Source organism: Vigna angularis, chromosome 1 (genome assembly GCF_016808095.1).
Source record: "Vigna angularis cultivar LongXiaoDou No.4 chromosome 1, ASM1680809v1, whole genome shotgun sequence".
Lineage (NCBI taxonomy): Eukaryota > Viridiplantae > Streptophyta > Magnoliopsida > Fabales > Fabaceae > Vigna > Vigna angularis.
Genome location: NC_068970.1, coordinates 12,707,518 through 12,732,557, shown reverse-complemented (window position 1 = coordinate 12,732,557; position 25,040 = coordinate 12,707,518). Strand labels below are relative to the sequence as shown.

Here is a 25,040-nt window from a genome sequence, read left to right as displayed (position 1 = left end):
CAAAAATGGAAGCTATACCTTATAAGAATGGGGGTGAAAACAATGAAAGGGTATAATTATATACCCTCAGAATTGTTAAAATTCCAATTCTTGGGGTAAGAATGAAACGTAAACTGTACAAAGAAGAGAAAAAGAAAATGAAGAAATGATAATAGGTTTCAGATTTTGAATAAGAAGAGTTGAAGGGAGAAAAGGGTTTTGGTTTTGCGGAGCTGGAATGGAATGTCAAGACACTTTTTCCAAACCACCCAACCGCGCGCAACCGTAACTGTCATTGTTCCTTCTCTTTGTCTTTTTCTCTTCGTTTACCCACTCTACGATGCCACGTGGCAACCCCGTTTTTTAATCTGGCGTAAGGCGATTGTACCCCTAAAAATCTTATGCAATTGCAATTTTGGTTACTGGACGGAGCAGAGTTTCCTTCGCATTTACCAGAAAAGGAAAAAGGGGCAATTTCAAATATCCATGTTTTTCAGACAAATATCCAATCAAATTTCATTAGCCTATTTTTCATTAATATGATGTAACAACATATAAATTCTTATTAAATCGTTCTGCAAAAATGTTTTGCATTGACCACTTAAATAAATTAAACATTTTTTAAAATTCATTTTAATTAATAACATTTTAATCATAACTATTTTTTAATATAAAAGAAGTCAATTTAAACCAACGCATCCTTAGTTACGAAATTTGTTTATTCGCAATTTAATGTGCTTTTCATGTTTTGGTTGAAATATAAATTTAAGTCGCTAAAAACCTTTTATATATATATATATATATATATATATATATATATATATATATATATATATATATATATATAGATGGAGAGATACAACTATATATAGATAGAAAAGCATATAAAAGAAATATAATAACATTAGTCCTTAATATGTACATTGTATGAGATATAATGAAATGAAACAAAAGACAGTTCAGGATTTTTAAATGGGATTATAGAGATTTTTTTTTGGGTACATTTATAGAGTTTTGTATAACTTCATTTGCATGCAATCAATCTCAACACACAGTAACTTTGTTTGCTTTATTTGCTGTTATCATCACGACAATTTGGTAAAAGACTTAAAGCACATTCAAATTCTTTGAAAGCTTTAGAAAACTAATGCTCGACGAATTTTATTGTATATAAACGAATATAAAACTTATTTTAAAAATTAATTTTATAAAACTGAATTAGACTTGACTTCTTAATATAATATCATATATATTTAATAGTATTAAAGTCTCTTATAAACTTTATCTTAATAAAATTGATATTTGATAAATTTAATATTGACTAAGTGTTGAAGATGTCGTTATACACTAAAAAATATTTGGTATGAATATTAAGAACCAACTACCTCAAAACATTATTATATATGCAACCAAATGAAGGAAGAAGTTTCAGTAGAACCCCTTCAGCGACTGATCTGGAAGTCCAACTACACTAATTGAAACCAGTGTTTATGAGAGTTTAAAGAAGAAGAATCCTGTAATATTTGGCAATGATCAGAAAAATTTAGCAGACTTGTCATTAATAGTAAATTTCTAAGATGAACAGACGTCAAAGAAACAGTGTCCCACTTATGTGTTGGTGACAGATGATGAAGGTTTAATTATTACTATGTAATAACTGAGTCCCCACAGAAGCTTTTTCTGTAAATAGTGTCTCCTCTCACGTTATATCGTCTATTGTTCGTCGGTGCCTTCAAAATCTGAGATCTGTTTCACGGAGGACCACCAAACTTCTTCATTCATTCTATATTATCTTAAAAAAACAAATGACAGCTGTGGGATTTGAACCCACGCCCTTTCGGACCAGAGCCTAAATCTGGCGCCTTAGACCACTCGGCCAAACTGTCTTTAGATGAACATTATCATCAATAAAGATAAATAATTATACTTTTTACATTTATCAATTAATGAAAAGTCATGTAAAGTAAAATTGCTAAAATAATTTTTATAAAAATTAACAAGTTTGTCATATATGATAATTTCTTGATTAATAATGTATAAAACTAGTTAACTAAAGTTTTTCCATGTACTATTTATTGAAGAATCTTTTGGGAGATGTAATTTATTTCTTGTTCCCTGTCTCGAAACAAGTTATAGGAATACCTTTTTATAAAATTTTATAAGTTGTGTAAACCAATAAAGTAATATAGTATTTTACATTAAATAATTTTCTAAATTTATATATAATAATACATGTATTTACATTTTAACTCAACGAACGCATTTAGGTTAAAATAAGTCTAATAGAATTTCTCAAAGACGTAAGAGAATAGTAATGTACTGATTTTTAAAACAATAAGTCTATAACCCTTTGGTTACAGTCTATAAGAAAGAATGATCAAATTGGAATATAACTAACCCTAAAAAAAATTCTCATGTATAATACATACATACAATACAAGACATGAAAGAGTAAATTCATAAAAGTTTGAAGGGGAAATAAAGAATTTACATTAAATTTGTCGCTGCTTTCATAGTAAAATAATCACTAAATTTTAACACAGTGCTAGATAGTTGTTTAAGAATAAGGAAGAGGATTATAGTTATAAATTAAACATATAACATATTTTTGGTTCGTGGGATTTAATACAATTGATGTGACATTATTGGAAATATAGTGTTAAGGTTTGGTAGAAGCAGATAGATTGGCAGTAGTATTACATTTGGGTAAGCATCTGAGAATAAGATTATTAGGACGTGGTTTGTAAGTGGTTAAAAACTGTGGATCCTCCTCAAGTGCTTCACTATAGCTCTCCAAAATCGCAACTATCTCATCAAAATGTGGTCTTTTATCTGGATTGCTTGACCAGCATCTGTTTATCAGATGACTAAATGCCCGTGGACACTCACATGGTAACGGAGGCCTTTCATTCTGCACCAAATTCAAAAAAACAAGATACTTCATTCACCGCAAAACTACCCAAAAATATTTCAATGCAGAATCATTTGTTCAATGCATAAAAGTAGTTCAATGTGAACCCAAAGGATGTGGTGTGACATGTGAGAAAACAGTGAACGTGAAAACCTTACATTGGTCCAAAACATAAGCAGTTGATCGAATCTGTAAGTTGATTTTGATGCATGTGGGTGAAAGGGCAGAGGTGGTACCAATGATTGTCTGTGATAAATTTTGATAGCAGATACCGAATCTTGAATGTTGTAAAGCTTAATATAGAAGTGTCTATCTCTGGGTAATATAATATTGTCGATGAGGTGTCTTGCTTTGATAAGCAAGGGTGTATGGTAGGCATGCCACATGCTCTGTAAAGTTCATATCATCATATCCAGAAGGATTTGGGGACATATGAAAAGGTCCCTACTTTAATTACTCTAGCTAGTAGAATTGAACATCCAAACATGCCATTAATTAATTTCACCTTAATTATTATCACTCCTTATGCAAATAAAAATAAGTTACATAAGAATAATGTGTTAGTACAGTAACAGACCTTGTGAGTGGCTGCATATGCTGCCTGCTCTGGTGTCATGTTGTCAAATGGGGTCAATCCTGTTAGGAGTTCCCATAGAACTATGGCGAAACTATAGACATCTACTTTTTTGGTGTGACGCTTTTCTCTGATCATTTCAGGTGCCATCCAACGGTATGTTCCAGTGAATCCTTTTGCACTACCAGTCTGAGATTCCAAGCATGAGATCCCAAAATCTGCTACTTTTGCGCACAAATCTTCCCCCAACAGCAGGTTTTCTGATTTCAGATCCCTGTGAAGTATACCCTGAGAATGAAGATATTGCATTCCCCGAGCAATGTCTAAGGCTAATTTCAGAACAACGTTGTGAGGAACCGAATGTGGTCCTTCCTGAATCAAGTATTTTCTCAACGAACCCCCGCCCAAATATTCAGTAATAATGCAGAACACAGGAGGTTTCTTGCAAGCTGCAACAAACTGCATAACCAATACGGATCATCTTTTAATTAGTTTCTTTATTATATTCACCAGTTGCAAACTTTCACACAAAAGCTTTGTCTTCTCTGTTAAAAAGTAACTCTTACATTAGCCTACCATTCGTGTGATAGGCCACAATGCCACATATCTACTTCAAAGAAATGAATTCATCTGCTGAAACACCTTTTGCTCGGCACATGCAGTAAAATCATATAATTTCCTTTTACTAATAATTGATTCGATTTTTCACAAAATTTCACATTACATCAAAAGTCTTCAGATGAAGACACGACACCCTCTATATTCAAATCACCTGTCCCCATTTATTTGTCTCTTTTTATTTCCCTCCAATTAAAAACTAGGATTTCTACAACAACCACAAAAAAACACACACTAACAACCTGAGAGAAGGTCAATGACGTGTCATTTTTCGATTAGCAAGAAAGAGAAGGAGTACCACTGTACCACCACATCATAGAGTGGTTAGGCGTAGACACGATTTTATATATCTATAACTGTATCTCGCAATACTTCACCTCTGAACCAGACAAAAGGGTGGTGAGGGAGGGAAATGTTATATATTCTTTTAATCACTGAGAAAAAACTTGTAAAGGGAATAATACTGATGAAAGAACATTAAGAGTGAGGAATGAGGATCAAAGTTATTATGTTCCATGCAGACACAGAGATAAAGGGTTGAAGAAAGAGAACTCACGGTGATGATATTTGGATGGCGCAATCGAAAGAGCAAATTAACCTCAGAAGTGAATTGCTGCTCTAGCGAAACGGCTAAGTCCTCATCCTCCTCCGGTTGACTCACCAGCTTAATTGCAACGTCCATGTGCTTGTAGATGCCTCTGTAGATCCTGCTATGCCTCCCAGAAGCAAACTTGGACCCAATGAACAACTGAGACAGATCAGCACTCCATTCTTCTTCAGCCTCTCCCTTTATGGCTGCCCCCGAAGAGATCAAATACTTGGACCATGACACCGCTCGCTTATACTCCCCAAGTGAAAGCCTTCTCCCTGATCTCACGTTGTTAGAAATTTCTTTAAACCAGTACAAGTTCTTCATGCTTCCCGCTTAACCCTTATGGGAACCCAATGCAGATTCCAAAAGCTAGTCCAAAGTTTTTGTTTTTAGAAATAGTGAGGAATGCCCAGTTTGGAGAAACTTGTTTTTCATAGCTTAAACTAATTCCCTACGCTACCTACATTTTGAATCATCATCACCATTTACGCAGCTGGAGAAAAGAAGAACAAAAAAAAAGAAACCAACTTCAAACCACAATAGATGAAAGAAAAGAAAGGAAAAAGGGTGAGGCATGAAGGGGATTTTAGTGAGAGAGAAGAGTGAGGAAGAGAGAGGAATTGGAGCTCAAGTGTTGGATGGTGAAGTGAAAGAAGAGGAAATGGAGATGAAAGATGGTATTTTTTTTTTTTTTTGTGTCTGGAAACACAGGGACTGACATTAGCATCTACGTTGGTAACGTGCGAAGATATACTTGTGAGGAGACAAACGGGGTCAGGTTGATGATGACCCCTACCTCATCCCCTTTCCAATTCTTTTTTCTTTCCACTTTGAACCTGTGTTTCCCACCGCATTATCACCACTGCCATTCATTCGCTAACCTTCAATTTATTTGTCACACTCTTCTCCCCTTCCATTTATTGCTTTCTTTGTTTTCTAGCCACCACCATGTGCTATGTGCCAGACCTTGCATTTCCATCATTCTCATTCCAAGTACTTCTTTCTTTCTTTTTACCATCATTCATTTCTCTTCACAACCAACCAACCTTACCAAATCAATTTTCAAATAATAACTTTCACACTCAATCTCTGCACTTTTAACAAATCTCTTAACTTCAACCATTACGGATCCCTTTTTCGAAAGCGTTTACACTCATCAATATCATTCCTAAGAATCGAATCATTTCTTCTCCACGTATTTTACCAGACTTGTAGTATTTTTATCTTTACCGTTATGGACCCCTATATAGTATATACAGTTTGTTTATTTATGTTTTTAAAACCATTAACAGTTTCTTCTTAATTGTTGAGAATCTTTTCTCTCAAGGGTTAATGGCCAAAGCAATTATGACCAAGATAAGAATTTTTTTAAGATTAGGCTGCATAGTAAACATGCAAGAAGTCCCTTTTTTTTAGTCAACAAGTAATAAATAAGACAGAAACTAAAGCAACATTCAAATTGCATGCTTTCGATAACTAATGTAAACTTTCTAACAAATTTCACAATACTAAGATTTTTGGCAACTCTCATGATATGATAATTTGATAAACTTGCTCACGTAAAGTGCTCATTATTATATCATTTCATACTAACCAAGTATTCTTCCCATACTGTTTATAACTGAAAAAAATAATAATAATAAACAAATTGATGGGTCAATATTTTGTGTAAATAGTTGTTGAAAAAGTTAATCAATAAAACAATTAATCAGTTGAAATTTGAAATTCTTTCATAAAAAATTGCTTTAATTCTCATTAATAATTAATTAATGGAATTTTCATAATTAAATCGTCAATTTCATAAACAATCAATTTTCCATTTATTATGGGAAATTAGTAAGATAATAATCTATTTGATATTTTTTTATAAATAACATAGTAGGAATTTAAATCAGCAAAAAATTAAATAAAATTAATGAATTCAGCACATGGATTAATTTGGGAGCTTGCTTCCTCTCAATTAATGATTTCACGTCCAAGTCTCTGTTACTTAATAACTGTGTTAAGAATTGGTGATGAAAGTTTTGCGATTCATAATTGTTAAGAATTGATTAGGACGGAAAAATATTTATAAATTGTTGTTAGTCTCAATTTCTTGAAATTATTGTTGTGAGGGAAATAATAACCTCTGCATGAGACTAAGAGATAAGTGCTTTGACCATTTCTATATGATACAAAGGTTGATAATTGATGTATAAGTATTGAGATCCTAATGGGTATTGGATTGTATATGTATTGATCGGTACACATCGATCAAGTCGTATTAAATTGATTGTTGAAATTGAAATACAATCAATCGGTGCTACTTAGATTCAATTAGTCATTCAATTAAGTTAAACAAGTTAGTAATCATATTAAACATAATTGAACTGTAATTAGACCTATTCTAATTATAGACCCATGAAAAACTTAGAAATATAAGTAAAAGTATGATGGTTTTGCGACACATTTATTACATAATACACATTTATTACATAATTTTTAAACTGTTTAGATAATAAACCAACTTAATCATTAAAATATTTTTAATGGATATACCACTTAAAGCAAACAAGTAACAAGGAAAAGAATTGAGGAGTAAAGATTGTTTGAAATGAAAACTCAATCTCATCCACTTGATATATATATTTGTAATTTTGCTTTTTACATAATGAAATTTTAAAATATGTTTGAAGGGTCTAGTTTTAACATAATTGATTAAACGTATTTTAAACATAAATTTTAGAGTGATTATTTCTTCATATGTGAGAGATAAATGAGTCTGTTATTTAGTTTAAGAATTTCCAAATAAGATTTAACTTTTGATATAGTAATTGTTTTTTTTTTTTTAAATGAGGATGCTTATAACATTTCATTCAAAATCAAATATTGAATACATGTTGGGATAAAATGAAAGACATAGTTATTGACATAAAATCTTGACCTAGCAGGAGAATGACAACACAGTAGAACTTGTCTTCGAAAATAAAACTAACGACGACATTTTGAGAGTGACGACACGTTGGTATGCAACTGGATGTATGAATCTATATATTAACAATACAATCATAAGTCACACTCCTTAATGTAAAAACTATCCTTTAAATTATGAGTAATCATCCATTAAAGTTAACTAATTTGGTTATTTCTGTGAATAAAGCAGTCATTTATTTCATTCATAAAAGATCAATTATAGTATTATTAAAGTTAATAATTTTATCATACGGTAAGACTTAACATCATATATAGATAATATGAAAATTTATACTATTAACATATTACAATTAAAATTATATTTTATTTTATAATTAATTTATTGAAGAGTTAGATTTTTAATTCAAGAATTATTTCAACTGTAATTTATTCTATGAATATGAATTTTTTAACACATCTTCTTGTTTCGATATATCTTTTATATTAAAATAAATGTTTATGAATATTCATAACACAATATAAATCTATTAAACTTTATATTAATATAAACACTAATATGATATTAAAAATTAGATTTAAGTTTAATTCATCATCATAAAACAGTTTATAAGATGATAATTACTTAATTGTGTAGTGTAATTTAATTTTTAATTGACGTGTAATTTAGATGAAAAAAAATGACATACATATTGGTATGAAAAAAAGGTGTAACACACATTTTTATTTTTGACTGTGTGTATGATAATTGAGTTAGAAAGGGACGTTATTACGGTGGATAAAGTAAAATTTGAGATAACATTTAAGTTTTGTTTATTTAAATAGATTTAAAAAAAGTGATTGAGAAGATTTGAAGGTAAATTTTTTTGTTAGTTTATTTGAGTGGATTTTGAAGTAAGTAAGACTGAATTTAAAAGTAAATTTTTTTAATCTATCATATCAATCAAATCATAGAGTGATACTTACAAACTTTTCTTCCAAATAATAATAATAAATGGGATAAGATAGATAGCAATATTATTTGGCAGTTGATGGTGTACGTTGAGTTGTGGTGATTGGGAAGGAGTGGATTTTTGGCAGCGTTGGGAGAAAGTCCCAATCTAAAGGAGAGAAAACCTCTCCACCACTCTCTCTGTCTCACTTCTCTTCCTTCTTTATTTCCACACCTAGGGGCCTTTTCGTCACTTCCCTCTTTCGGACAACCCGTATACACTTTCGTCCTCTTCCGTATACACTCCTCTTTTTCACTGTACCCTTCTTATTTCAATCTTCAGGGATTTCTATTTTTTATAAAATATCATTTCACAAAAATATATTTAATATAAAATTTATTTAAGCCTGTAAGATAAAGGTTTAATGCAGTACCACGGAACAGTACTCCAGGAGATAAAAATATATATTATGTATTTAAGATATTGTCTTTCTTTTTAATTATAAAAAGAAAACATCAACTGGGCCGGAATAATTAATGTCATAGAACAAACTGGATCTGATTTTAAAACAAATTTAAAGGCCGTGTTCAAATGTTACCAAAACTACCATTTTAGAAAACAAAAACATCAAATGTTCCATGTTCTGCTAATCTACAAATCAAGATAGCCAAAACTACTATAGCATCTTTTTGATGATTATTCACGATTAAATACTTAATAAAAGAGTAGTAATAATTTAAACTACTATTAGTTTACTAAGTTTAGTGATACAGACTCAATTTTAGAAACATTATTCACAGAGCACAACATTAATCATTTTGCTAAACAATACGTATTACTATCGTTTAATTGTTCTGGTTACTAAAAAATATTGAAGAAACACAGAAAAATTCCTCTGGTTTCATGCTGCAACCCTAACGGCTACGCTACAGCTATATTTCAATAGGAAGATTTAATTTTTAAGAAGTTCATCAATGTACCCACAGCCAGTGGAATGTCAAACTTAAATTTGACTAACAGTTTTTCCTTCTCTGCAACTAAATGCTAATAGGATTTGAAGGAATGCGTGAATAAATATATTCTTAATAATATAATGTGTTGACTTAATTTTTTTCTTTGTATGAATAATATATATACCTAATTTTAGTTCCTTGGTTTTCTTTCCTTAATTAAATCTCTATTTCATTCTCTTTTCAATATTTTTTTTGTCAAGTTTTGTCTATTCCTAAAATTTAAAACATGTATGGTTGGTATTAGAGTTGTTCAATCTCACTTGTAATAAATTCAAGTCAAATAGAGTTATAGAAAAAATGGAAATGTCGGTATAAATCAAATCAAACTCAGTCCATTAAGAGTTTGATTCACCAGATAAAAAAAATAAAGAAAAAAAGTCTTTGATGGAGCCCAACATAATTATAGAAAATGGGATCGGAGAAATATATATCCAGTAAATCTTCATCTTCTTCTCCTCTCTCCAATTCTACTTCTTCAATTCTTTATTTTTTTTAAATCAAAATATTCCAATTCATTTTCTTCCTTCTATTTTAGTTTTTTTTTTCACCACCAATCGGAACATGTATTCCAACCACCCCATGCTCCACCATGGGCAACACCACATACTTTCAACATACTTGCACACATTAAAAATTAATTTTTGAGGCAATTTATTAAAAAATTATATAAATGTCATGAATCCAATCCATAACACTGTTTTACCTAAAATCTTGAAATATTAGACTTTTTCTTATATAATATTTAACTTTATTATTTTTATCCAATATAAAACTTAAATTCTTACTTTAGTTTAACTCAACAAAAATTTTAAGATTTTATAATCAATTTTAGATTAAATTACCTTAAGAAAATAGAAATATAAAATTTCACAAAATTTTATAAAATTTAAAATTTCACAAAATTTTATAAAATTTAAAATTTCACAATTGAAAAACAACGTTTTAGTTACGAGTGATAATTTCTTTTTACCAGTTTATCAGTTTATCTTTTAATAAAAACAAAAATAAAATCATGAGATATATATAAAAGAAATTAAATATTAAAGTAAATGAAAAATTAACGAAATTACTTTAACTAAAAAAATAGAAGACATCATACATAAACTAGATTAAATAAAAAAAAATCTATATATTCAACAAAAAATACAAAAAAAAAGTGTGACAAAATATGAATATAAAGAGTTATATACTGTCAAAATACTAATATGAATAGTTATATAAAAAAATGTTGACAAAATACTGATATGGTAAGCACCATTATTCAGAACCAAATTGATTTAAAAAATCGATCAAAAAGTTGATAATTAACTAAAATTGATTTTTTTTTAATTTGGATCGGTTTAAATATATTTTTACTGGAACTAAGTGATTCAGTTCAATTTGTGGATTAATATTTTAGAACCAATTAAAATTTATTATATTTATACATTATTTCACTCGTATACTGAGAGATGTACGTACGATAAGAAAATTTAGCGTGTCTAAGTTGCTTAATGCCTATAAATTTGTGATAAGAGAATAACAAAATATGTTTAATATATGAATAAGTTATACTAGTAGTTTTGAAAAAAAAAATTCTAAAACAAAATATTGTGAAAAGGAAATCATATATAAAGATAGATACAGGACTTGTGTTCTAAATCCAAGTGTGAGTTCAAGTCTCACGTTTGATAAAAATGAGAAAGTAGAACAGTATATAAAAATGAAATATTCATCAATCTATTATCTTAAAGTTTTTGATAGAGAGTGGTGTCGATCCCTTATATAATTAACTTCGATGTTATTAGTGTTTGTGTAACTCACATGAAACTTATAAAGTTATCTTGATAATAATTTTATTCATCATTAGATAACATTAAATAAAATAAATAAAACAAGACCAATCTAATGGTATAAAATTATACAATAAAATCATAAAATTAATCCAAAACCAAACTATACAAATCTGTTTAAATTGGTTTGAACTGTTGTCTACCTTCAAACCAAATCCCTATAATGATTATGTTTTATATGAGAGTATTTTAGTTAAAAACATAGTAGTCAAACCACTCTTGGAAAAAGGATGAGTGTTTGAATGAATTTATCTTACATGGCGATGTTAAAATTTACCATTTTAGAAAAAGAAAAAGAAAAGATATATATAAATAGATAAATACAGTGGAGTCGTATCCTACATGTATGTATTGTAAGATAAAAGGGCAAAAGTGACCCTACGTTGAGGAATCATGTGATGTTGGTGACAGCATGTGTGCATGGCTGGTGAAGGTTACAGCTTGATAGCAGCTGATGCATCCTTTAGAACCGGCAACCCTAGCACTTCACACGCCTTCCCTCTCTCTTTTCAACCATTATCACTGCATGCATGCATACCAAGTTTAATTTAGTTATTAATCAAGGATTACGATCTGGATTAAGTAATATAATGTTAGTTTTGTAAGCTAAAAGTAGTGGTTAATTAGGACTGAAAGAAGGCAATTATAAGAATTTGACAATAAAGGGTTGTTGGTGAGAACTCTTTATCTGAGGGTCTATTTAGATTTCTTCATATGAATGATACATGGAGACAACTACCACTTCATGTCATTGTTTTTATTCTTTCTTCTCTATCATTTCACAACCAAATTCTACTCAATAAAATTATCTGCATTCAGATGACTTCACATGCCGGAGTAGGTACGATAGTAACTGCTAAGCAAACCAAACTCTAGCTACAGAGATAGAAATAAAGAAATATATATATATATATATATATATATATATATATATATATATATATATATATATATATATATATATATATGTGTGTGTGTGTGTGTGTATAATTGATGATTTCATGTCATAAAAACTAAATAAAAATATATATGTCCTATAATACGTGTTGTCAAAATATATGATATTGAAAGATGTCCATAAATGATCACTCACTTAGCCTTCCTCTCTACAAGTATAAGCAAATAAATAATCAACAATTTAAAGTTTTTTAGCCGTACAAAATATGTATTATTGGTAATACTTAATTGTGTTATCTTGGAAATTTATGAAACTTAGACACATTGTCTGACACGTATCAAACAGCACGATACAATATTTGTATGATACAGGTACTGATAAAGTGTCTAATTTGAAATATGATTTTTTTTTTATATTTTGAGATGATTCTAATACAATGTTAATAACCACAAATTTAATGATTATTTTTAAAAAATAATTATAAACTTGTAAATTTATTACATAAGTTTATTATGATTATAAAATAAGGAACAAATTTTATATGTTCATTAAATTTTGCTTTTTAAATATTAGATGAATTGATTAGATTTATTTTTGTGTCAGTTGACAATGGGCTAATTGACAGTTTGAAATTATACGTTGTGTCCGGTATTTTATATTTTTTTAATTTAATCATATCTGTGTATGTTTACGTCGTATTATTCGTTTCTAGACTTCGTAAATGGAAACTAAAGTTAAAGCATAATTAAATTAGGAATTGAAAGTTTGAAGGATATGTAAATATGCCATATACCAATCAAATATTGTACTTGAAAGATAGATTTCATTGTTGAAACAAAAAATTACATTGAAAATTAACTTAAAACTTTTTAACCAAATTCGGGACCAAACAAGTAATAAAGTTTATTTTAATTTTATAAACGTAATATATATTTATCTCAAAAATATACAATAAAACAATAAACACACAAAAATAACATAAAAAGATTGTGTCAATGGAAGTGATTGCTGCAACTTGATATTAAATCTATTCCTTTTATACATAGGATCCACGTACTTAAGGTCATACATAAGTAGAATCTTACACACATATGTCTATAAAACAAAAGACTAGAAAAGAAACAAAAAAAATTTAGACAAAATCAATGGAGTTTTTATATTAGCATAAGCTTTTTGGAGTATTTAATTTTTGGTAAACTCTTTTCTCCATATCATCTATCATTGCGTGCAAACGTTGTAAAAGAAGAGAAAAATTAAGTAAAAACCCGAGTTGATTCTTTGAGTTGTATGTTCAAGATTTATCATTAAAAGAGAATTAAGGATTTCTTGGTACACTGATTTCTCGAACTAGGTCAAGAAATAAGTTTCTATAGAGTTAAAAAATAGACAGAGGTTAGAGAAACTAGACTTCTCATTCTAAAATTAAGCCTCTTATTTTAATGGTTGTTGAGGTTTTCCCTTTGAGAAATTCTTAATTTAACTTAAACCATGTTTTAATCTTAAAACTATTTATAAAATAAATAAAAATATATACAATAAAATTATAAAATTTTATTTATACTTAATTTCATAATAATAATAATTGTATTATTTTTTATAATTATAAAAAAGTAAACACATTGTTTTCACTATTTTAGTACATTTTATGGATTCGTGGCATGTGGGTTATCTGTCTGAGGGAATACAAAATCCCCCAAGGTTCCGACAGATTATGTAATGGCAAACAAAGAACAGCGTGTGGTTGTTGGATCGGAACACGACTAATGACAATGTTTATCCAAATTGTTATGTTTTTCTCCTTTAAATGGGCTCCAACTTGTCCTTTTTTTTTTCTTTTTATTATTTTAACTGGCTTCAATGGGCCCAAATTCTTATTATTTCATGAGGGGAGTTGCTCCCTCCACCCCCACACATCTCTTCCTCCACCTCCCCTTTACTTTTTCGCCCCTTCCTCCACCTTTCCTTTACTATTTTGCCCCTCAGTAAAATTTTATTTTTAAAATTATTGTTTTTTAATTTTATTCATTTATAACATATTTCACTGATAACCTACGTAGTTCCTTGTATGAGTAAAATATTTTTCTGCAAAGCTTGGTGATCGTGAAAAGAATTATTAAGCAATCTTCCTCTTGTTCTCGGTGCAATACGTGGTGCAGTGCGTTTATGGTGTAGTGTCCTTGTCGTGGTTCCTCTCCAGGTACGTAGTCATAATCCTTCCTATAATTCTAAACCCTAAACCCTTCCCATACTTCCAATAATCCTTTGAATATCCAAGCCTATAATCCTTGCATGAGCCGCAAAACGTAGTAAAATAAAAACGAAACCTAAAAGGAACACTGCCTCTGGACGGATGACATCCTTCAACGGATGTCAACATCCGTTTAAGGCGAAACGGATGTCGACATCCGTTTTTCCTTAAACGGATGTTGACATCCGTTGAAGGATGTCATCCGTCCAGAGGCAGTGTTCCTTTTACGTTTCGTTTTTATTTTATTTGTTTATTTTATTTACAGTAATTTATATTTAAATTTATAATTTTAAATGTTATATATGGTTAGTTTTTAAACGTAATAATTTTGTTAAAATATGAATTTGTTATAGATGATTTTTGTATCTTTAATTCTTTAATAATTTGATAATTATATAAAAAATTATTTATTACTCTATTTATATCAAATATATAATTTAATTATATTAATATTTTTATATTTGTTTGATTAATTATTAATTATGTTAATAAGGGTCATTATAATTTTGTAGGTGATTATTATTTAAAATGGATGAATATCTTCATATGGATTCTCAGATTGGTTGTAGTTTGAAATCTGATTTGTCTTCATCAATTAGCAAAGTTGTAGAGAGAGATTTAACAAATAGATTTACAACAAATGAAATATTTCATTCACGGGAGCACTTAATTCAATGGGTAAGAGGGATGGCTTTTGATTTAGGATTTGTTGTGGTAATAGTAAGATCTGACATAGCTACTGGTGTACGGGGAAGAAAAACGTATGTCATACTTGGATGTGAAAGAGGGGGAAAATATAGGAAATACAAAGCTGATGCAGTGGCTAGTGTATACGGCACTCGTAAATGTGAATGTCCGTTTAGATTAAAGGGTAAATCATGTTCAGATGGGGCCGGATGGGTGTTGAAGGTGATGTGTGGACATCACAACCATGAGTTGGCTGAAACTTTAGTGGGTTACCCTTATGCTGGCAGGTTAAATACGAGTGAGAAGTCATTACTGGTTGATATGACAAAGAGTAAAGTTACACCTGCAAATATTTTATTAACACTCAAACAAAATAATGATCGAAATGTCACAACGATTAAACAAATCTACAACGCAAGGCATGCGTATAAACGATCATTAAGAGGGTCCAGAACTGAACTACAACAACTTATGATGTTGTTGGATCGGGATAAGTACATTCACTGGAGTAGGTGTGCTGATGATTCAAAGGTTGTTACTGACTTGTTTTGGACACATCCTGATGCGGTGAAATTGTTAAACTCATTTAATGTTGTATTTATGATGGATTCCACATATAAAACAAATAGATATAGACTTCCGTTGCTTGAGATTGTGGGTATGACGTCTACAGGGTTAACCTTCTCAGCAGCATTTGCTTTCTTGTCTACTGAAAGGCAGAGTAATTTCACATGGGCTTTGGAAAAGCTGAAAGGTTTATTTTTAACATCTGAGGGTGGTCCTAAAGTTATTGTGACTGACCGAGACTTGGCTTTGATGAATGCCATATCAAGTGTATTCCCTGAGTCATATAAGATGTTATGTCGGTTCCACATCCTTAAAAATGTTAAAGCTAAATGCAAAATGTTAGTTCATTCTACTGAGGTTTGGGAAGTGTTGATGGATGCATGGGAAAATGTGATGGATTGTGCTTATGAAAGCTTGTTTGCTGAGTATGTGAATGGTTTTGAATACGCAAGCAGATCATGGCCTTTGTTCTTTGAATATGTTAATCAGAATTGGATTATTCCGTACAGCACATACTTTGTAAAGTTCTGGACGAACAAAGTAATGCATTTAGGGAACACAACCACAAATAGGTATGTTGTAATGTTATTTTATTTATTTGTTTTGTAGATAAATATTTATTTGTACTTGTTGAAGTTTTTTTTTTGTTTCAGGACTGAATCTGCTCATTGGAGCCTGAAGAAAGTTCTGGGCAATAGTATGGGTGATTTGTGTTCTTGTTGGGATAGTATTCATAACGTCATTATCTTACAACACAACAAGATTAAGGCGTCATTTGAAAGTAGTGTGTTGCTCAGGAGTGACTATTTTAAAGGCTACATATATAGAGAACTTATTGGGCGTGTGTCTCGATATGCATTGGATCTCATTGCTAAGGAATTGAAAATAGTGCAACAGATAGGATTGGACTCCTCAAAGTGTGGATGTGTATTGAGACGTACATTTGGTGTCCCATGTGCATGTGAATTAGCACGATATGATCCTAGGATGATCCCTATAGGTGAATTTCATATCATGTGGCGAAGATTGCATTTCTCAAATGTTGAATTAAATGAAACTAAGCCTCAGTTATCCATTAAAGATGAGTTGAAACAAGTAGAAGAACGATTCAATGAGGTTAACATTGGCGGTAAAGTCACCATCAAGCAGAAGTTACTTGAAATTGTTTGTCCTACATTGACATCAATGGTCCCTCCATTACATAAAGTCAAGACAAAGGGTGCAAATAAAAGGAAAGTTAAACGAAGTGAAAGGTCTACTACGCGGGATCCATCATATTTTGAGTATGTGGACGCCTTTCATTCAACCATAGAATCTTCATCTGTGAGAAGTAAATTACAATCAAAGCCAAAAGCAATAAATAAAAGGAGAGTTCCAATGATAGACCAGTTTCATTCTACTACTCACCCCTTCATTGTGGACGTTGATGATGTTGTGGCTGATGGTCACTGTGGGTATAGATGCATTGCTGCGTTGTTAGGACTCGGAGAAGATTCATGGCCCGTTGTGAGGAATGAGTTGTACAAAGAACTCAGTTCATGGCGTGATGAATATGCAAGCCTAGTAGGAGGCTATGATAGACTAGAAGAACTGAGGACCTCTTTGTTGGTGCAGTCATTGTCCGCGATAAGTGTTTCCCGTTTTATGTAGTTTCTTTATTACATGGTTTTTTCTAACAACTTTTATTCATAACAGGCTAACAAGAGCAAGTGGATGACATTACCAGACATTGGTTATGCAATTGCTAACCGATATAACGTTATCTTAGTGTGTTTGTCATACTCTCAAAGTTATACTATCTTTCCACTACGTTCCACACCACCTTCTGATATCACTCAACATCGCTTAATTTGTATAGGACATGTTCATGGATGTCATTTTGTGCAGGTAAGTGCATTTTGTTATGAATTCATTTTAAAATTACTTATCACTCAATTATATTTTGTTATTTGTATAATGTAGGTTAAGCTACAAGAAGGTTGTTCGTTGCCCACGGTGAATATCATGTCCTCAACCCACTGTTATCCTGAGGCACGAGCGTGGTCATCTATTTATACTAGTAGGATGCACGCATTTGAACAGTTGATGGACATAACAACATCTTATGTTGACTTAGGTGATTCATGATATTTATATTATGTATGAAGATATGTAAAAATACACTATTATATTTTGTTATTTAAGTACTTATTGTCAGTATTCATGATAATTATACTTTTATTATTCGTGATATTTATGTAGTATTTATTTATATATGAAGATATTTATATTACTTGTTGTTAATTAAGTTCTTATTTTTTTCCACTTAAACATATAAATATTTGATCATCTATATAACTAATATAAAAGAACATGTAACTCAAAATGAAAACATTGAAATTATAAGAAATTATAAATGTCTATTACAAATACAAAGAAAATATAAAGTCCTGTAATACATAATAAGAAAAAGGAAATATAAAGTCCTGTAATACATAATGAAAAAACGAAATAGAAAGTCCTATCAATTAGACGTCGACCGTCTACCACGCACATGCCTCTGCTCTCTCCTAGTCGTGGAATATTCGTCGATGCCTTCATTGGCAATCTGAAGCAGGTCCACTGACACCTGATGTGCAACAGTACCCTCGGTGACATGACGACACGATATCAAGGACTGTAACATTCTCGCCATTCGCCTAAATCTAGCCTGCATTATAATTATATCAAACAATTAAATAAACAAGGTGATCAAAATTTAATAATATAAGCAATGAAAAATAACATACCAGGGCGCCAGATGGTGAAGGTGGAGACGATCTACGATGGGATCGTGCCTCCCGTGGAACATCGGGGCGTTGTCTAGGTGCAAGAGCCAGTCGCGCGTCATCTGCAGCAACAATAATATAAGGATGCGAAACCCTCCTGAACCATTGAATGTAACCATCGACACAGTCAGAAGGGGATGCTGCATGTCTGACATTACTCACAACGTGAGCTCTGAAGTGCAACCACATATGATCAATGGCCACTACATCTGCATCTGGAACCGTAGTCGGTGATCGTGGAATGTCTTGCTGAAACCCAAATTGCCTCAGCACACGCTCAGGCAAATGACGACAAAGGGTGTCACCAATCCGAATCCATCCAGAATACATACAGATGCCGAAGAATGGCCGAATGCCCCGATGCCCCTCATACGGATGCCATACAACTCCACTGTATGTCAGCGCATCCAACTGTGATCGAATCTCTGTGAGAGTGGAACTCTGCCTAGGGCTCTGCCACCTCATGGCACGTGGTGTGGTGTCATCATAAGAAGCTACCAACCGCCTCCTCCCCATACTAGGGAAATGTTCATATATCCAACTCTAAAAAATAATTATTCAATTAAATTTCATCCATCTTCGAACATGGAAATAAATACATGAAATAAATGTCAAAGTTATAACTGTACCTGAAATAGAGTCAAATATCCAGCCATCTGCTTCGTGGAGGCGAGACTCGCATCCCCGAGCTGGTCGTACAAATAGGCGAGTGCAGCAACACCCCAGGCATATCTGCCACACGCGTGTACGTCTCTAAATAACAATAAGTAAGACACGCGTATAGAACTGGCACTCTTATTTGCAAAAATTGTGCATCCTACTAGATGCAACAAATATGCTCTAGCAGCATAGTCCCAATGCTGCGACTCACACCTCTGAACATATATCTCTCTAAGCCAGCTGAGTCTGACTTTCGGACCACGTGCGTCCTCCATCTCAGAACCTGTTGTGCCACCATCAACGCCGAGTAGTTGCACAAGGGCTGTACGAGCCTCCTCAAACTCCAACTCCTCCAAATCACACATTTGCCCCATCACGGGTAGGTGAAGTAATGTCGAGACGTCGTCAAGAGTAATCGACATCTCCCCTATAGGGAGATGGAAACTACTGGTCTCAAAATGCCACCTCTCTATGAATCCGAGGAGTAACCCCTTATCAACGTAATCATAACAAATCCCTGTAAGAGGCATCAAACTGGAATTCAACACAATGTGTTGAATTCCCTCGTGGCATGGTCCTAACTTATTTACTTTTTTTCCATGAGAGATCAACTTCAGCGTGTCCCCTCGATCCTACACATCAATATTTAATAAATTTTCTATTAAAAAAATAATAAAAAGTTTTATTTTTGCACTCACCCGGCCTTGTGAAATAGCATAAGCTACATGCTGAACATAGTGGGTCAGCAATGAACCATCACGTGGACCTCCAGGAAATCCACCGACATCCTCTTGTATGTCATGAACATCCACATGCTCCTCCTCATCATCATCGTCGTTAGGGGCCGTAAATGCATTCTCTTCACCATGAGTCTCATACGCCTCATATGTTTGTTCCTCAACGGCTCGCTCCTCAGCTATGGGGTCATCCTGGATAGGAGCTGCACGACTTCTACGAGCAGAAACGGTAGATCTTCTCCGAGCTTCGCCCTGCGACGAACTCTCTCCTCGAGAACTCTCTCCACGAGAACTAAAAGATGCACCACGTGTTCTTGCAATTTCTAACAATAATTTATTTGTTTAATTTCAAAAATTAAGAAAATTATTATTTTAAATATCATTAATAAACTATAACAAAATACAATTCAAAATAAATTAAACTAATAATAATTATTTTATTAACTACAAAAAAATTAAATAAAATAAACAATTAACTAATTAATTAAAAAAATACATTTAAATATATTTTCATTTAATTATTATTATAAATACAAATTTATTAATATTAAATACAATTAAATTAATAATATTTATTTCAAGAAATAAAAATAATTTAAATATATAAAAGTTTATATATCTAATTCAAACTTAATCAATTTATTTAAAAAATAGCAAAATTTAAAAACTGTAAAAGGTTAAAGAAAATCTAAAAATAATTATATATATCAAATAACTATATTTATATAAAGAATTTAAAATATTAAAAAAAAAATACAGCATCCGAGAGCCAAAACGGATGTGGGATGTCCGATTACCCTTCAACGGATATCCCACATCCGTCGACGGAAGTCCGACATCCGTCGAAGGGTAACGGATCTCCCACGTCCGTTTCGGCGCGAACACTGTTGAAACGCGACAAGCACCGGCAGAAAGCACCGAAAACATACCTGTACCACGCTGCACGCTGCACGCTGCAGATCCGCTCCTCTGCCAGCTGAACGGCCTCCACCGCACCAAGGCACCAACGGTTCAACGGCTGCTCCGCAAACGCTCTTCCGGAAAATGAAGAAGAAAGAAATGGAGAAATAGAAGTGAAAGGTTGATGAGGCTTGAAGAGAAAATGATAAACGGAAATGGAGAAATGGAGAAGAAGATTGACGGAAGAGAGAAAGGTAAACGGAAATGGAAGAGAGGAAGAGGTGCAGAGGGAAGTAAATCAGAAGTTTTAAATAAATTAAAATATTAAAATAATAAAAATAAAAAATTTTAACTTTTGAGGATATAATTGTCATTTTAGAAGGATATAATTGGCATTTTAGAAAATTGGGGAGGTGGAGGAAGAGACGTGTGGGGGTGGAGGGAGCAACTCCCTTTCATGAGACATGACAAAGCCTTTCCAGTTATATCTTATTGGATCATTACTCACAAAGTGTGGGGAAGAACTGGACCCTCCTATTCAGGGTTTTGTTTTATCTTTGTTGGAATTTTTTTTATAAGGATAGAGTATAAGTTTTCACAACGTATAATAAAGTTATGGTTTATATCTCCTCTTGCCTTACAAATTACAAAAAGGACTTGTTTAGGATAAACAACCAACCTTGTCAATACATTAAAGCTTGTTTTTCTACTAGATTTTGTATATTTTAAAATTATACTACATACATTACGTAAACTCTTTATATAATGCTCACTTTTTTTTTGGTTAAGTTCACAACAAAAATGTGTTCATCAAATGTAACTTTTGTAACAAATAAAACAAGTGTGTGGAGTGAGGAGATAAAACAGGGAAGTGCAAATATCATAGGGATAAAGGTATCTTAGACACCAGAACTTATTTTACATCTATTTTATATTATTTTGTTTCCTTATGTAAAGTATACTTTCTACCAAACATTTTTGTACTTTATGAAAATTATGCAAAACATTGTCTTCAACAATCATGTAAAGAGGTTATATTATAGTTTATTATAGAACTCTTTTTATTACCTAAAAAACACTATATGTGTGGTTTGCTAGGAAGATGTTTTATATTATTTTCATAAAATTTAGAGATAAAATAAGTATATATTCTAGTTTGAGCATGAAACAAAATTTTTTAAAATAATTTGAGAACTAAAACTATATTTAATTCTAAATTTAATATATTATTTTACATTTATAATATAAGAGGAAAAATATTTCATGTGTGTCGTAAGTACACTGAATACCTTACTAGGAAGACACCACCAATAAAATCCGAACTAAAATCACATAAAAGATTATTTCTTTCTTATATATATAACATTGTTATACTTAAATTCCATAACAAGAAATATATATATATATATATATATATATATATATATTTGCATTGGTTAGGCTTTTCTAGACTGTTATCGATGCTGATGCCTGGCAATTACATCGTCGAATTAAAATAACAATATTCTGTAGCTTCTAAACAGGAAAAAATAAATGTTCTAATTTTACCGCGGATTAACTTGCAATCCTCTTAACCCATAACAATGAACTTAAATTTTTTAACAGTATCGATTACTCGAAAATTCAACTCGTTATTACAGAATACAATTATCTTTAGGAACAGGGTTCGAAATTTGACCTATCATAAACATCTCTTCTAATGTCCAAGCAATATTCTGTATGTATTCAAAGATTTGAAGGCTTGTATTTGAAAAATGGAAATGAAAATGTGGTTTCTGGGATATCCACGATTCATGTGTTTTCTTTCTTTCTTTTCCTAAAATAGCGAATCCCTAAAAATGACCTCATTTACTTAATAACAATCGCAAGCATTTAATTGCATTTGAAATCGAACAAAAATTGTACTTGTCCATCGTTCCCAACATATCCAGCAATTGTATGTATACAAGTCTGCCTGTACAGTAAAACAATTCACCAGCACCAACACTCTTGGATGCATTCCTCCGCAGCAATAAGAAGAAAGGAAGAGAAAAAAAAAAGTGTAGTTGTGTGTGTATGTATGGAAAGACAGCATATAGGAGGTAAAAATGTTAGGAGAAGAGAGTGCAGAGGTTGTAGCCAGAGATTAAGGAGCTAATAGCAAAGGCAATGAAAGCAAGAAAGGCCAACGCAATCGAAGCACTGGCCATCTCAGTGAAGTCGTCTTTTCCCCAATTTGATTGCCAGTCATCTACGCGTGTGGCTGCAGAAGATGCAGACGATATCAGAAGATACGCCAGAACCTGCCCATCACAACACATTTTAATGTCACCCACATTCAACAAACAATTTCAACCCAAAAACATAAATTCAACCGTTTTGAGACTTGCCTGATCCATGAAGAAATCAAAGTGGTAACGCAGGTGGTGATTCATTATGCTTCTCCCTGCCACTACTTGATATGCCAGATCACAGCTTTGAAACGCTGCGTATACAAATGCGATAACATTCACCGATAAACAATACCTGCCATAAAAAACCAGGTTCCCAATTTCAACAAAGTCGCCTAAAGTAAATGACCATACATATTTAATAAAGGTTTCACGAAATTATTTACGACAGTTGATAATGCGTTGACCCAAATAACAGAAAAATAAATAAAACAGAAACCAAGTTGATACAAAGAAGGATAAAGAAACACAAAAGAAAAAAATAAAAAACCTTAAACCTGTATTCCTTGTAGCGATCAAAAGAGTCGCCGCTCCAACCACGGGTCTTGTCCGCGGCCATAACCGAAAAAGAAATCAGACACAGCACCACCTCGCTCAACCTGAACCCTAACGCCACCTTTTTCAACATAACCTCTCTTTTCGGCACTGCAAGGGTAGGGGGCGGCGCCGCTCTTGTCCTGCCGCGGTGGGCCGCGGCTGGCGAGCGAGGCTCCGGGCGCGCGGGGCGGGTGACCACGACCTCCGGCACTTCATTGGGCGGTGGGTTGCGGTGTTCAGACTCGGTGACGGGGGGCGCTGCCTGGGCGAACTGCGTGGAAGTCTCGACGATGACGATGGCCCTGGAGTTGTCTCGGTGGTCATTTATCGGCGAATTTTCGGGCGAGTGGAAGGGGTCGCCGTTGTCGGAGAGCGGGGAGGATCGGAAGCGGAGAGGGGAATGAGGCGATTCGAAGTGGGCGGAGGGGTCGGAGTTCTTCATAGAGGGCACGGCGTTGGTGAAAAGGGTGGTGGCGGAATTTAAAGAGGAAAAAAAATGGGAATAAAGGAGAAGAGTGTTTGGGTGGGAGAAAGTGGAAAGAAAGTGAAAAACGAAGTAGGGGACTAGGCATTTTTCCGCTACGGGGTTTTCCGTGGGACCCTGCCACGTGGGTTCGATTCTTCAAAATTCGCTTCGCGTTTTCTTTAAGCATTGAGATATCGCCACGTAGGATCATCGTACGGCCTGCTATGTGTTTTTATTCTTGGAGTGCAGAGAGGAAAAGTGTGGGTTCTGTACGAGATACAAGCTCCGTTGAAATTTGGTAATTATTAATTCGGGTTTTATTCGTACCTGCACTTCCGGTTACTTTGGCAGTTCCAGGTTACTTGACTTATTGAACATCGTTGTTTCCTCTTTTCATATTTTTGTTCTTTTCTAAGAATATATATATTTCTTTATTTACATGGAATATATAAGGTTTATATTTTATAGTATTCTTTTAGAAAGACAATTTCCTTACATGTAAAACAAAAATAATGTTTACGGTTCAAGATATGTTGAGTTAAATATTCAAATGTATAATAACTATATGAATTTAATATGTTTTTTGTATTTAAATTATTTTTAAAGATTATATTTTATCTTTAAACTAAACTGTATGTTTATTTCATTAATAGTATATAGAGATAGTATACTTCATTTTTAAACTGTTATATAAAAAGCATTCAATATTCAGTTTGTTTGAAGAAAGTCTTACATTATTTTTATAAAATATATGGACGAAAAATAAAATTGATTTCGAAATAAAATATATACTTTTAGAATAATTTAAGGATAAAACTTTCATTACAAATTATCACACGGCTAGTTTTAAATATATGATACTTTGAAGTAATTTTCTTAATTTTTCTTATAACATCTATTATAATTTAAACACAATGAAGAATTATGGAATTTTGATTTATTTTATTGTGTTACGTTATTTT

General features: G+C 32.2%; 4 protein-coding genes and 1 non-coding gene across 5 annotated transcripts; 1 reads left to right on the top strand and 4 right to left on the bottom strand.

The window, feature by feature from the left end:
* Positions 1-1,785: 1,785 nt before the first annotated feature.
* Positions 1,786-1,865, bottom strand: TRNAL-UAG (transfer RNA leucine (anticodon UAG)). The gene has a single exon. It is a non-coding gene; the product is annotated as a tRNA-Leu (tRNA).
* Positions 1,866-2,568: 703 nt separating this feature from the next.
* Positions 2,569-5,422, bottom strand: LOC108339109 (serine/threonine/tyrosine-protein kinase HT1). Its single transcript, XM_017576260.2, has 3 exons — positions 4,639-5,422; positions 3,468-3,923; positions 2,569-2,890 (listed from the first exon to the last, which is right to left on the bottom strand). Exons 1-3 carry the CDS (start codon positions 4,996-4,998, stop codon positions 2,639-2,641), a joined length of 1,068 nt encoding a protein of 355 aa, XP_017431749.1. The 5' UTR covers positions 4,999-5,422; the 3' UTR covers positions 2,569-2,638.
* Positions 5,423-15,194: 9,772 nt separating this feature from the next.
* On the top strand, positions 15,195-17,888 carry LOC108329402 (PKS-NRPS hybrid synthetase cheA-like). The gene is made up of 5 exons (XM_052876491.1): positions 15,195-15,739; positions 15,824-16,333; positions 16,415-17,369; positions 17,457-17,648; positions 17,724-17,888. The coding sequence occupies exons 1-5, from the start codon at positions 15,195-15,197 to the stop codon at positions 17,886-17,888; spliced, it is 2,367 nt and encodes a 788-aa protein (XP_052732451.1).
* A 275-nt stretch (positions 17,889-18,163) lies between these two features.
* On the bottom strand, positions 18,164-20,892 carry LOC128196218 (protein MAINTENANCE OF MERISTEMS-like). The gene is made up of 6 exons (XM_052876465.1): positions 20,763-20,892; positions 19,927-20,288; positions 19,198-19,860; positions 18,530-19,111; positions 18,295-18,450; positions 18,164-18,190 (listed from the first exon to the last, which is right to left on the bottom strand). The coding sequence occupies exons 1-6, from the start codon at positions 20,890-20,892 to the stop codon at positions 18,164-18,166; spliced, it is 1,920 nt and encodes a 639-aa protein (XP_052732425.1).
* Positions 20,893-22,714: 1,822 nt separating this feature from the next.
* Positions 22,715-24,389, bottom strand: LOC108336772 (CASP-like protein 4A3). The gene is made up of 3 exons (XM_017573235.2): positions 23,573-24,389; positions 23,235-23,370; positions 22,715-23,147 (listed from the first exon to the last, which is right to left on the bottom strand). The coding sequence occupies exons 1-3, from the start codon at positions 24,052-24,054 to the stop codon at positions 22,956-22,958; spliced, it is 810 nt and encodes a 269-aa protein (XP_017428724.1). The 5' UTR covers positions 24,055-24,389; the 3' UTR covers positions 22,715-22,955.
* Positions 24,390-25,040: the final 651 nt, after the last annotated feature.

Bases quoted from the DNA above. Each gene is read 5' to 3' on its own strand.
- LOC108339109 (XM_017576260.2), bottom strand. From the start codon at position 4,998: ATGAAGAACTTGTACTGGTTTAAAGAAATTTCTAACAACGTGAGATCA. The intron at 3,924-4,638 runs GTGAGTTCTCTT...TTGGTTATGCAG, and splicing joins GCCATCCAAATATCATCACC to TTTGTTGCAGCTTGCAAGAA. The intron at 2,891-3,467 runs GTCTGTTACTGT...AATTTGGTGCAG, and splicing joins CATATGCAGCCACTCACAAG to AATGAAAGGCCTCCGTTACC.
- LOC108329402 (XM_052876491.1), top strand. From the start codon at position 15,195: ATGGCTTTTGATTTAGGATTTGTTGTGGTAATAGTAAGATCTGACATA. The intron at 15,740-15,823 runs GTTTTGGACACA...TAAAACAAATAG, and splicing joins TCAAAGGTTGTTACTGACTT to ATATAGACTTCCGTTGCTTG. The intron at 16,334-16,414 runs GTATGTTGTAAT...TTTTTGTTTCAG, and splicing joins GGGAACACAACCACAAATAG to GACTGAATCTGCTCATTGGA.
- LOC128196218 (XM_052876465.1), bottom strand. From the start codon at position 20,892: ATGTTTTCGGTGCTTTCTGCCGGTGCTTGTCGCGTTTCAACAGTGTTC. The intron at 20,289-20,762 runs GTAATCGGACAT...AATTATTGTTAG, and splicing joins TGTGGGATATCCGTTGAAGG to AAATTGCAAGAACACGTGGT. The intron at 18,451-18,529 runs GTATGTTATTTT...ATTATAATGCAG, and splicing joins CTTCACCATCTGGCGCCCTG to GCTAGATTTAGGCGAATGGC.
- LOC108336772 (XM_017573235.2), bottom strand. From the start codon at position 24,054: ATGAAGAACTCCGACCCCTCCGCCCACTTCGAATCGCCTCATTCCCCT. The intron at 23,371-23,572 runs GTTTAAGGTTTT...TTTTTATGGCAG, and splicing joins GATCGCTACAAGGAATACAG to GTATTGTTTATCGGTGAATG. The intron at 23,148-23,234 runs GCAAGTCTCAAA...TGTGATGGGCAG, and splicing joins TTGATTTCTTCATGGATCAG to GTTCTGGCGTATCTTCTGAT.